Source organism: Plectropomus leopardus, chromosome 20 (assembly GCF_008729295.1).
Source record: "Plectropomus leopardus isolate mb chromosome 20, YSFRI_Pleo_2.0, whole genome shotgun sequence".
Classification (NCBI taxonomy): Eukaryota; Metazoa; Chordata; class Actinopteri; order Perciformes; family Serranidae; genus Plectropomus; species Plectropomus leopardus.
The window spans coordinates 15,322,416-15,334,697 of NC_056482.1; the positions used below are offsets into that span (position 1 = coordinate 15,322,416).

The 12,282-nt window shown below is 39.1% G+C and overlaps 1 protein-coding gene across 3 annotated transcripts; it reads left to right on the forward strand.

Moving 5' to 3' along the window:
- Positions 1–57: 57 nt before the first annotated feature.
- On the forward strand, positions 58–11,728 carry slc35e4 (solute carrier family 35 member E4). 3 transcript variants are annotated; one of them, XM_042509585.1, is made up of 3 exons: positions 58–208; positions 3,443–4,056; positions 8,145–11,728. In XM_042509585.1, the coding sequence occupies exons 2-3, from the start codon at positions 3,462–3,464 to the stop codon at positions 8,675–8,677; spliced, it is 1,128 nt and encodes a 375-aa protein (XP_042365519.1). In that variant the 5' UTR covers positions 58–208; positions 3,443–3,461; the 3' UTR covers positions 8,678–11,728. The 3 variants fall into 3 exon arrangements, with proteins under 3 accessions (XP_042365519.1, XP_042365520.1, XP_042365518.1); XM_042509586.1 differs by lacking the exon at positions 58–208 and adding an exon at positions 231–427; XM_042509584.1 differs by lacking the exon at positions 58–208 and having other exon boundaries at positions 2,915–4,056.
- Positions 11,729–12,282: the final 554 nt, after the last annotated feature.

Consider the following 12,282-nt stretch of genomic DNA (forward strand, 5'->3'; position numbering starts at 1 on the left):
CAAAACCTGCACAGGAGGAGGTTGCATGCGGCTTGCACCATGCAGGCACGAAACAAGCTGCCCACAAATGAGCGCCATTGCCCTTTAAATAAACCATCCAATGACACCGGAGCTCGTCCGCCGCCTCGACTTGGTCTGTCTGACAGCGCAGTGACCGACCGACGGAGACTTAAGGATGCTGTCAAGGCACTCGACGAAGAATAACAAGGTAAAAGCTCATTTTGTGAGAAAATGTCACGGACCGCAGCCGTGTTTTGGCTAACATTTACGAAGCTAACACCGCGTCGTCAGCGGTTGTTGTTGTTTTGAAGCGGACGGTGCTAACCAGCGCCCGCTGCCTCCTCACAGTTAGCTACCGTTAGCATGACAGCACGGACGCAGAAAGACATCCAGCTGGTATCAAGTGACAGCTCAGTCCGTCAGGGAGGTGAGCTAACTTAACACACCTTAACGTTTTATCAACGACAATGAGGCTGTTTTGTTGTTGTGTTTGCGGATATCGAGCCGCGCAGCTGTTTGACACAATGTGGCGTTAATTCAAAACCGCACGACGTCTCGCTGTAACCGCTGTCTAACAAGTTACGTTTTATGGGCTTGGATTTTTAAAATCTACATCAGACTGTCCTAAAACTGTCTGAGTGACACCCTGAGGTCACATCAAATTATCTACTGGCAATAGACAGTTTCAATTTGAGTCTGAATTTAGAAGGAAGACAGCTTAAGCATGGTTTTTAATGGGCTTTAGTTTGTAAAATCCCCATCAGATTGTGTGACACGCTGGTGTCGTCTGTTATCATTTTGAAATACATTGGTGGATGAAGTATTAAGATCCTTTACTCAAGTAAAAGTAAAAGTAAAAGTACCAGTATAACCCTGTGAAAATACTCTGTTACAAGTAAAAGTGTTGTATTGAAAATGCAAAATGGATCCCCGAAGAAAAGGTCAAAGCATAGAACTATAATCATGATTATCAAAGTATATATTTGAAATTATTTTACAGAATTATTATAATTTTATAGATTTTTTCGGGTTATTTCTCCTTGTTTTTTACTTTTCCTTTCTCTCTCTCTGTCTCTCTGTCTCTAACTGTCTCCCCCCCCCCTCTTTTTGGGACTGTCCTAAAACTGTCTGAGTGACACCCTGATGTGGTCTACCATCATACTGAAATCAAATTGTTCACTGGCAATAGACAGTTTCAATTTGAGTCTGAATTTAGAGGGAAGACAGCTCAAACATGAATTTCTAATGGGCTTTAGTTTGAAAATGATGAACACAATAGAAAATACCACACCCAAAACTCAAACGTATATAAAAAGAAAAAAGAAAGAAAAAGACTGAAATTTTTATCAAAATAGTTGGCAATTCATTTTCTGTGAATTGACTGATTGATTAATCAGCTAATTGTTGCAGCAGTACTTGTATAAACTGCTTGGTAAATTAATTTATAACGAACATCACTATTTTATAAACCCGTCTTATGAAATGTTTTATGAAATCTTAACTTTTAAGGTACCTAAAGCTGTTAGATGACTGAAGTAAAGTAAAAAGTACAATATTTACCTCTGAAATGTAGTGGAGTAAAAGTATAAAGTAGCGTGAAAACACAATTCTCAAGTAAAGTACAAGTACCTTGAATCCATACTAAAGTACAGTACCTCAGTGAATGTTCTTAGTTACATTCCACCACTGTTAAAATGAAATTGCTCTGAGGCTAGGGGATAGGGGTCAGCAACAAGGTGTATTTTAGCCACTTAAAAAAAGTCCCACCTCAAAAAAAAAGGCTAGATTAAGTGTGTGCTATATTTAGAGTATTTTCACTGCTTTACCTTGATGTCAGACTGCAGTTTCTAATAGGAAAATGAAGCCGTTGTAGTGCTTTCTTCAAAGCCAGACTCCATTGAGAAAAACAGTGATTTAACGCAGGAGTTCCTGGTCTACTGCCGCATTGATCAGTTAGCCTTTATGTGTTATCGTGTGACTTTGGTGAATCCAAACTAACACTTTTAACTGCCAAAGTCCCACAATAAGACTAACTAACTAACTGATGGAAGCAGTGGTAGACCAGCACCTCACGTGCTCAGCAAGGTAAAAATACTGTTTCTCTCAATGGAGTCTGGTGGCCTTGAAAAGAGCATTGATGGGGAACTGAGGCCATGAACAGCTTCCCCATCAAAATGGATCCCCGAAGAAAAGGTAAATCAAAGCATAGAACTATAATCATGATTATCATAATTATATATTTGAAATTGTTTTACAGAATTATTATAATTTTAAAGATTTTCGGGTTATTTCTCCTTTTTTACTTTCTCTTTCTCTCTGTCTCTCTCTCTCTGTCTATCTCTAACTTTCTTTTTTCCCCCTGTTTTTGGGGCAAGTTTTCTGGTAATTCTTTTGTAGTCGGGTCTTTTTTGGCTTTTGTTGCCTTACCTTTGTTTTTTGGGGGGAAAAGGGGCAATTTGCCCAGATTTTAAAGGGTGTAATAAATAATTTGATAGCATTTCCCATCTTTGCGGAGCAACAGTTTTGTGTGAAAGGAATTAAAACCCTGTCCCAAATATAAGGCTGTTGAGTTCAATGACTGAAGCAAATAATAGCCCAGGCAATTAATTGAAGTTTTACGCAATATGATAGACTGATTGATTTATTGAATCAATGTAATGCATTGGAACGGAGCTTTTATTTTGAAGGCGCTCTTACCGTAATGCCTATCATATACACGAACACTAAACAAGGTGTTGGAGGATTTTTCGGAGCGGAGGATGTCTTGTGCGTTGTAACCATAGACTATAGGCTGTAACTAGCTAGTTTGTGAGCAGACAGTGCAAGTTGTCAGTGTTTCCCTCTTCTCCAGTGCTCGGAAAGGGAATCACAAGATCTCCTCAGGCTATGAAGTAAGCTGCTATTTAAAGCCAGAGTGGAGAAAACTCATGTGAGCTACTGCTGCTGCGCTGTCTGATATTTATACGATTTATTTGCAGGCGCATACTAGTTTGTCCCATGATGTTTACTACAGTGAGGTTTTTGGTGCATCACAGTGAAGTCGTCACCGGCAGTCCATTGCTGCATTTCAAGAGTGTAACCAATCCGCTCAGTCCCCGTCGTGGAGAAGGCGCGTACAGTTTTCTAGACCGCCCCGCACAGCTCTCCTCTTTCCTCCCCCTGTGTGCCTTCATGGTCCTGCATATGTCATTTTGCCTCCGCTTGGGTAAGTTACACAACCAGCCCGTCATGCAAAATAGAAACACGTGTCTGTAGGCGGCGCTGACAAAAAAAAAAAAAAAAAAAACATGCGGGTTTACCAAACAACAAAGACCGGCTAACACCGCAGAGGAGGGAAAACAGTTGTGTCGCAGGTTATTTTCGCGATTTATAGCGTCAAACTGGGATCATGCGGTGCACATGGAGATAAGAGGTTCGGACTCAACATGTGTTTCCCTTTTAGAGAGGAGAATGATACGAACATGATCAGCGCCGATGGCTTCTCAAAATGCGAGGCGACTCTGCAACAGAGAGGCCGGCGAAGGAGGCCACCCGCAGAGATGCTCCATCTGCTGTCAGCTGTCATTGTTTGGCTGGTGACGGGAACCACCATCTCCAGCCTCAACAAATGGATATTTGCCGTTTACAACTTCAGGTACCCTCTGCTGCTGTCAGCGCTGCACATGCTGACAGCCATAGTGGTGGACTATGGGCTCATCAAACTGCGGGTGATCCGCCACAAAGCGGACGGAGAGCAGGACCTGACCCCCAGCGCTAAATGTAAAGTGTTCCTGTTGAGCCTGACGTTTTGTGCCAGTATCGCTTTTGGGAACATGGGTCTGAACTATGTCCAGCTGTCTTTTGCACAAATGATCTATACCACCACGCCGCTCTTTACTTTGGCCATATCTACGCTGATTTTGGGCAAACAACACCACATCCTCAAATACACAGCCATGATGCCCATCTGCCTGGGAGCGTCCTTCAGCATCATGGGAGAGGTCCAGTTTGACCAGACTGGCTGCTTCTTTGTGTTTGCAGCGACCATGTTGAGGGGTGTCAAGTCCATTCAGCAGAGTAAGTACCACTTCTGCTGTTTTCTGTCCTGCTTGCCACCTCAGACTGTTAAATCAATCAATCAGACTTTCTTTGCATAGCACCACACACACATACATACAGGCACATGGATAAAAAGCAAGACTTTGCAATTAAGGAAAGCACTAAAATAAGCGTATACATTAAAACCAGGAACCACAGGATCACTACCATAAAGCACCAGAGGCAGGATAAAGCCTGTATATACAAAGAAAATATAAATAGTATTAACAGTTCCCACACTCATGGAAAAACCTGGAAAAGTCATGGGATTTCACAATCACATTTTCCAAGCATGGGATTTAGTCAAAAATACTTTAAAGTTTTGGAGAAATAATGTAATTTTGTGTATAATGACATTGTAACAATAATCTAACATGGACAACCTTCCACATAATGTAATATTACGTCATTATTTTTCTGTAGCTGTCAACACACTGTAGCTCAAATATTCATTGATGTGTCACAGATGTTTTATTTATCATCACCTAAGTTTCCGCATTTTCTCTTTCGGTTTGTCTCTTCTTTCCCGTATGCCTGCTAGCTGAAATAATGTTTGAGAAGAGTCTGAATCATATTGAATCTGAAATGTTGGAAAACACCAGGCTAGTGGGGTAAGGGGGAAAAAATCTTGAAAAGTCATGTGAGAGTCTGGAAATTTTGTCCATGAAAATGTGTGGGGACCCTGTGATAATCATAAATAAGTAATATACTCTAAACAGTAAGTAAGAGGTAAATGAAAGGATAACAGCACAAACAAACAGCATAAATAAATGTGTTGGAAATAATAAAATTATTTGCTATCTAGTAAAACAAACTGCAATGTTTAAATAAATAAATAGTCAATAAATTCAATTAAAAGCCATGTTTGATTTTAAAAGTATTGGTAAATATAAACAATATGTTGGTTTTTGTGTTTTTGTTGTCGCTATAGAGAGTTGCTTTTCTGAGTTATAGACTCCTTTTTATAACTGGAAAATTTCATCTCTTGCTACAGACATTAGAGGTTATTCGAATGTTTCACCCCAGACGCTGCAGCAGTCTGCGGTCCTGGAACGTTTTAGTGAGTCACTTTTTAGTCTAGTAACACACCCACATACTAAGATGGAAAGTCACCGCGGCACATCTACTGGTTTCTTGGGGAACATGATACAAACATCAGCAGGAGTCAGGGATGGGCAGGGTTTGTGCATATCCTGGTAACGTGCTGATCTGTTGTGTGACTGGCCATGTTGGTTTTTGGAAGAAATGCAAAACCTTTTTATGCATTTATGTGTCACCGTATGGTCAGCTGATAGATTCAGGGAAGATTAGCAAATGTTTTTCTTACTTGCCACAAGTTTCTGTTTCTTTTCATGAAAACTGCATAAATGTAGAGGCCCAAAGCATGGAGACGAAAAGCTAGTGTCCATGGCACAGAGCCATTTTTAGTAACGTATCAGTTAGCAATTGAAAATTTCTTAACGTATTTTAAGTAAATAAATAATTCGTGTTTTTTGTTTGCTTTTTTATTGAGTGGATTATCCTGGTATAACAAAGTCAACTAAAGACTTGCAGTGCAAAACAACCATCTTCAGATCAAATGTGTCCCTGAAGTTTATCATTTGTTGGGAAAGAGGTAGATTCCTTTATTGAATTAACGTCACGTAGGCCGCGCTTACTACAGTTATCCAATGTTCTCATTTATCCAATGTCCTGAGCTCTCAGTGGAGCATTTGTTGAAGGAATTCCTTTAAAGTTGGGTTTAGTGTGCAGGGGATTAGGTTCTCCAGCGTCATTAGTCTCCACAACATTTGGATAGTTGTCAAAGAAAAAGAAACTAATGAGTTTCTAAAAATAAGTAGAGAAATATATAGAGACACAGCCTGTGTTTCATTGTTATGTAACACTAAAGCAGATATTCAGTTTTGCTCAGAAGGATGTAATGCTGCATAGTTAGTACCCAGAGGAGCAGAGGGCCACCTTGTGACTGAAGGGTCATCAGTTCAGTTAGTCCATCATAACCGCTAACAGCAGTACGAGACTGCGTGTTTAGAAAGTTGGCCATACTCTCTGTTAAATAAGGGTAAATAGTTAAAGTATAAACAGGCTTAAAGTATGAACAGGAATCCTTAAAAAGTAAAAAAAAAAAAATCTTGAATTAATTAATCTAAAAAATAAGGTCTTAATTGGTATTAAAATGTCTCAAATAAACCTTTCATAAGTCTTAAAAAATGCCGCAAAATAAAGGACTAATACAATATTATAATACAAAATTGTCAATGTTACAATAAATATGGGCAAAATTGTCCCAAACACTGAACAATTGATGTCGGTTTATGTTTCCTTTTTTATTTAGTTTGGCTTGTCATAAAATTGTCCTTAAATTTAATTGCAAGTGGCATTAAAAAAGTCTTAAAAAGTTGTAAATCGAACCTGCCATAAGCTGTAGGAACCCTTTATAAAAAACAAAAAATTTAAACCCTGCTTCTGCATTGGAGCAGAATCCGTAAACAAGGTCTAGCAGGTCGAAGCTGTTGCATTTACTTTTATTTTTAATCATGACTACAAATTTGAGGCCATCCTGAGGTGCCAAACTAGCTAGACGATGTCGTCTCAAGTTTCAGGTAGCTATTTTCATCCTCTCTCGCTTGTTGTTGTTCTTACAGTTTCCCCTCTAAGTTTACTTTTCTCTTACGCACTTAGATAGTGCACATGTTTTTGTTTAATAGTCCAGACTCCCAGCATTCTCAAAGCTTTGGCACAGTATGTCAGGAAACACTATGAAGTGTTTGCAGTGAGTGACGAGTGTTCAAGCTCTTAGGCTCTTACTAAAACATCAAGATGTGTTCATAGATGTTTTTATAGATGTGTTTTGCTGTCTGGTTTCCCAGACATCAGGGCATATTATGTGTAGGATGTTAGAAAGGAGTTTTGCATAATTTCCTGTCATTTTCCTGTTATCAGACCGGTTCAGAGCTTCAGCTTTGAATAAGCTGATCAGTAAACAGAGTACAGAGTCTGTCCTTGTATTGTAATTACAGGCTACATTCACAATACAGGGCTTAATGCTCAATTCCGATTTGCTTTTTTCCCCCAGATTCGATCTTTCTGCCTCCACTGATCAAATTTGTGTTTAAAGTGCCCTATATCTGACATCAGTGTGGACCAGTCACTGCCCTGATGTGCCTCACATGCAGCCAGTAACATCACATACATGGAACAACAACAAAGGAAAATCTCACATTTGCAAAATAGGCATTCGGATAAAAAATGAACGAGACAGCGGTGCAGGCATTCATCTCCGTAATGCGAAGGTTTGATCGCAATGTGTCATATGTTGAGAATGATGCACGGTTCCCACGGTCTTGGAAAAACATTACTATTTGCTTGTAATGTGAACGTAGCCTAGAAAAACACCCGAAAAGTCCATTAATATACTGTATTGTTTTTCTTAATATTTGAGGTTGGAAACAGGCCCTGTATTTGTTGAATCAGACATTTCTGCCAAGTAAGAAATGCAGCACAAGAAAAATAAGTGTTATTTTTGAGACCTCTCGCGTCTTAAGCTTCAGTCATGTTTGTAACCGCTGTATACTTCTCTATTTACTCTGGTGTTTAACTTCAGTTTCAGCAGGTTAGTTTCATCCTCCCTCTCACTTGTTATTATAGTTTGCCTTCTAAGTTTACTTTTGTTAAACACACTTTGTTGTGCATGTCTTTTTGTTTAACTGTTGGAAACCGGGAGCGACATCACTGCAACTTGGTGAGAAATGTTTCACAAATTGCAAGAAATTAGTGGATTTAGAAAATTATTTTAAAAGCTAGGCAGAAATGTTTAGGGGAAAAATAAATTAGGACAAATCTATATAATTATCAGAATTACATATTTAAAATTATATTACAAAATTATTATAATTTTTAAGGACTTATTCTGGGACTTTTTTTTTTCATGTAATTTTCTTGAACTCTTTATTTTTGGGGGGTTATTTCTTCTTTCATTGCTCATTGAAAGAAAGGTTTCAAAGGGTTAAAGGTTTCCTGTCGATGTCATGTGCATAACCGCTGCATACATTTCTCTGTTTACCCAGGCATCTTACTTCAGGAGGAGAAGATCAACTCTGTCTTCCTGCTCTACCTGATGTCCATTCCTAGCTTCTGCATCTTGGCCGTGGCGGCTCTGGCCTTAGAAAACTGGGCCATGCTGGAGTCGCCGCTGCACTACGACCGCCACCTGTGGGTCTTTATCTTGCTCAGCTGCCTGGGCTCAGTCATGTACAACCTGGCCAGCTGCTGCGTCATCACGCTCACCTCTGCCGTCACCTTGCATATCCTTGGCAACCTCAGCGTGGTGGGAAACCTGCTGTTGTCTCAGCTGCTTTTCGGCAGTGAGCTGTCCGCCCTGAGCTGCGCCGGCGCCGTGCTGACGTTGTCTGGCATGCTTATCTATCAGAACTCAGAGTTTATCGTCAGCTTCCTGGACGCACGCAAGGCTAAAGCCGAAAAGTCGGGACAGGTGGATTTTCACACAGCATGTGGAGAGGACTTGGACAAAGCTAGCGTGTCTGAACAAACATATCATCAGCAGAGAACAGACGGGAAACAGGAAGACAAGATAGACTGAACTGAAGGGATGAAGGAGAGAATAAACTGAAGGATGAAGTATTGAAAACCGTGGCAGTAGTTCCCTACCCTTTGTGTCTGTAAGTGGTAAAGAGCAGCGGAGGGAGTGTGACCTTATAAGGCCGCCATCACTGATGATGAGACCTTTTTTTAAATGTTTTTTTTTTTTTTTTTACTTCCTCACTGTGCCAGTTTATTTCTCCTCTGGTCACACAGAAGTCTGCAGAGAGAAAAAGGTTGCCTTGTCACGATGATGGTTAAATTCTCTCCTTCATCTGTAAATCACTCATACATAGCCTATAGTGGTATATGCATGCCTGAGCACACTAAACTGTTTGATACCTCATGAGGTATTCACACTGTCACTCATACTTCTCCACTGTGAAAATGTTCTCATCGACAGAGGGCTCTAACTGATGTTTTTAGGTGGCTGTTGTGGATATTGCAGGCTGCAGGGAGCCTCATGGCTTAGAGTGCGCTCCGCCTCAAATCTAAACGGGCACAATTTGTATAAAAAATATATATTAATGGTACTGTTACCTGACATTCACCTGGCCCTGTCATGGTAAGGGACTGGGTTTTTGGCAGCTTTTTTTTTTTGTTGGTTTGTGAAGCAAGAAGCTTTTAAAAGAGGAAGTTAAACTTATTTAGAGTCTGAAGTTTCAAAGGTGGACAAAGCCAACGTTTTTGTGCAATGAGACTCCTCTTCTCCTCTGCTGAAGCACATTTTTTAAAAGAGACCTAAGCTCTATGTTTCGTCCTCCCCTACGAGTACCCAGTGCGGCTTCCCATTTAAGGCCTAGATTTTGTTCTCGGCGGTCTCTGTAGAATTAGTTCCAATTATTTTACAGCAGGGCGCTCACTGCAGCTTTCCTCAATAATTAGGTTCAGGAGTTCTCTAAGGAGTGTCACTCAACTTTAGCTGCCTTTTCCCTGCAGAAGAGACAAGGGAAAAGAAGTCTGAGATGTCCTTTAAGGTCGCTTCTAAAATCCTAATCAATGTCATCTGTTCGGCTTAATTTTTATTTGGGTGACACTTTTAAAAAAAGAAAAACTGACCTCTGCTTGACAGTGTTATGTAATTTTTTTTTTTTTGTGACAAAACATATTTTATTCCCCTTTTTAATATTTATTTGGAGGAAAATATTTATTTTGAACGGCCATAGCTGTCACTGGTTTTGTAATGCTGTAGATTTTGGTCCTCAAGTGTCTTGCAGATGCATACATGTAATATAATGCTAGATGGCACTAGTCTCTCCTGTCCTCTCTCTTTAGAGAAAAGTCAGACGCACGAGGCAGAAGACTGCATGCCGCTGCTCCTCAAAGCATCCTCAACGATCTAGGATGTCGGTATTGTGCACTCCCTCCTCCGTGTATGCCAAATGTTTGCTTTAAAAGTAATGTGTAGCACATTTGTTATGACACCCGCCATATTTTCTGCATATTTTGCCATAAGAATAACTGCAGGCAGGACTGTATGTTGTCTGATTTTATTTGACGTATCACTGATCTAGTATTTCAAGGGTGCCATTTATAAAACCACATTGTCCAGAGCATCATATCATATGACACTAGGAAGCACTTAAAATAAATCCCAGTTAGGTAAAAATAGTGGAGGGAAGATATGAAACAATTATATTTTGCAGTATGAGAAATAACTTTGTTTGTTTACAGGGCTCCCATGGTCGTAGAAAACCTGGAGAAGTCATGCAATTACACAATCTCATTTTCCAGGCCTGGAGAAGTCATGGAATTGGTAAAAAAAAAAAAAATCATTGAGAGTTTTGAAAAAGTTATAAAAATGTGTTATTTGTAATTAAATTAATTGTTAAAATATTTTTGCAGGTGTAACTTTCCACCTAATTTAACATAATGGCACATTTATTGGCTGTAAAATAGCTGTTGACATAACGTAGCTCTAATATGCTTCGACTTAGGGCTGCAAGATTTATTGTTTAAGCATCAACATTATGTTGTGCAATAGTCACATCAAAGGACATGCAATGTCAAGTTCGGTATATTAAGTCAAACATCTTAATTGCAGCTTGATACAAATGAAAAACTGGAATGATTCTCTTTCCATGACTAATAACGGTCAAGCCTTCCTCTTTAAGACAGGATATATGTGACCTAGTGTGAGACATTTGTTAGGGAAAGCGAGACTCTCCTGTATGTGCGTAAAAAAGTACACCGTGAAGTGCACATTTTCTCCAAAATGGAAATGTAGGTCCTTGAAAAGTTTTGAGACGTCCATGAAAACGTGTGGGAATCCTGGGTTTAGTATTTCAAAGCAGTTGTTAGCAATGATCACGTCCAGCTTTAACTGTGTTGTAGAGCAGTTCATTTCACTGGTTTTACAATATTGAATACCTCAGCTGTTAAATAGGACTTGTTATACCCTTGCGTCCATTGATTATTAACTATCGGACTGAGATCAAGCAGCTTTTCAACAACTTCAATAAAACTGCAGCATGTGAATGATGGGTTTTACTGTGTTCAGTAGATTACATAGATGTCAACTTATTTTAGAAACACTCGTGTTGTCCAATAATGAGAACTGCCTCAGTGGCCAATTAGTTTTATAATCTTGATCACAAACTTGTTTGGCTGCGTTTTCTCGCGGATATCATGTCGAGTAGATTTTGAGTGTTGGGCAAAGAAACTGTTGCACTGACGAGGTACGAAGACGCTGCCTTCAAAGCCTATGGTTCCTGTGTACATACTGGTTTTGATTGTTTGCAAAGCTACTTTGGTGTAAATAGTTATTTTATGATATAATGTATTTTAAAGTCATTTATGGCTAGTTTTAACTATACTGGTTTAAGAATGAAACATTTGCCTCATGCCTTATTTGGACATACTGTAGAGGAGAAAGGAGCGATTTGATTTACCATTTTGTCAAAACTTTTTGAACACATTTTGAATGCCAACAGCAGCTGCAGGTGCTTCTGTTTAGGGGCAAAGATTTGGGCAATTCATAAACACATGATGTGCAATTGCTTGAATAAAAATAAATGGACTCGTACAATAAACAAACCACCTCATAACTGAATCAGTGTTGTCTTCATCAAATTACTCGTGCCGTCGTACCTCCTGCACATTTAATTACTTTCAGCACTTTCGGTCAGAGTTTGTTTGAGAAAGAATCAACACTTGATTTATTTCAGTTTTGTAAATTATTAACAGTAATTTTCAGTTTACCCTTAAGCCTTTTAGTAACATTATAGATCAGAAGTTACACATAAAGATGCTTTCTAGGGATGATTGTTTTCATTTTAGATTAATCTGTCAATTTCATTTATCATTTACAGGGTGTCTGCGGGTCATGAAAATTCTTAAAATGTCCTTAAATTACAATGTATGAATAATAATCCTTAAAAAGTCATCAATAGCTGTAATTTGAATTTGTGAAGTCTTAATTGTTACAACTATATATCTAATTTATCTGTCATTTAATTTCTTTTTGTCAAAATAAGTGAAGCAAAATTGTGTGAAAGTCCACATTTAATGCTGTCATTTTACTTTATACTCGCACTTGCCTGCTTGCAAAATGTAGATTAACCTAAGTCACTCTAAAAACTATATTCACACATTAAACCTAGCTCT

What these genes read in the sequence shown, in the direction of transcription:
- slc35e4 (XM_042509584.1), top strand. Translation starts at nt 3,426, where the DNA reads ATGTGTTTCCCTTTTAGAGAGGAGAATGATACGAACATGATCAGCGCC. An exon ending in TGTCAAGTCCATTCAGCAGA is followed by an intron (nt 4,057 to 8,144) that starts GTAAGTACCACT and finishes CTGTTTACCCAG; the next exon opens with GCATCTTACTTCAGGAGGAG.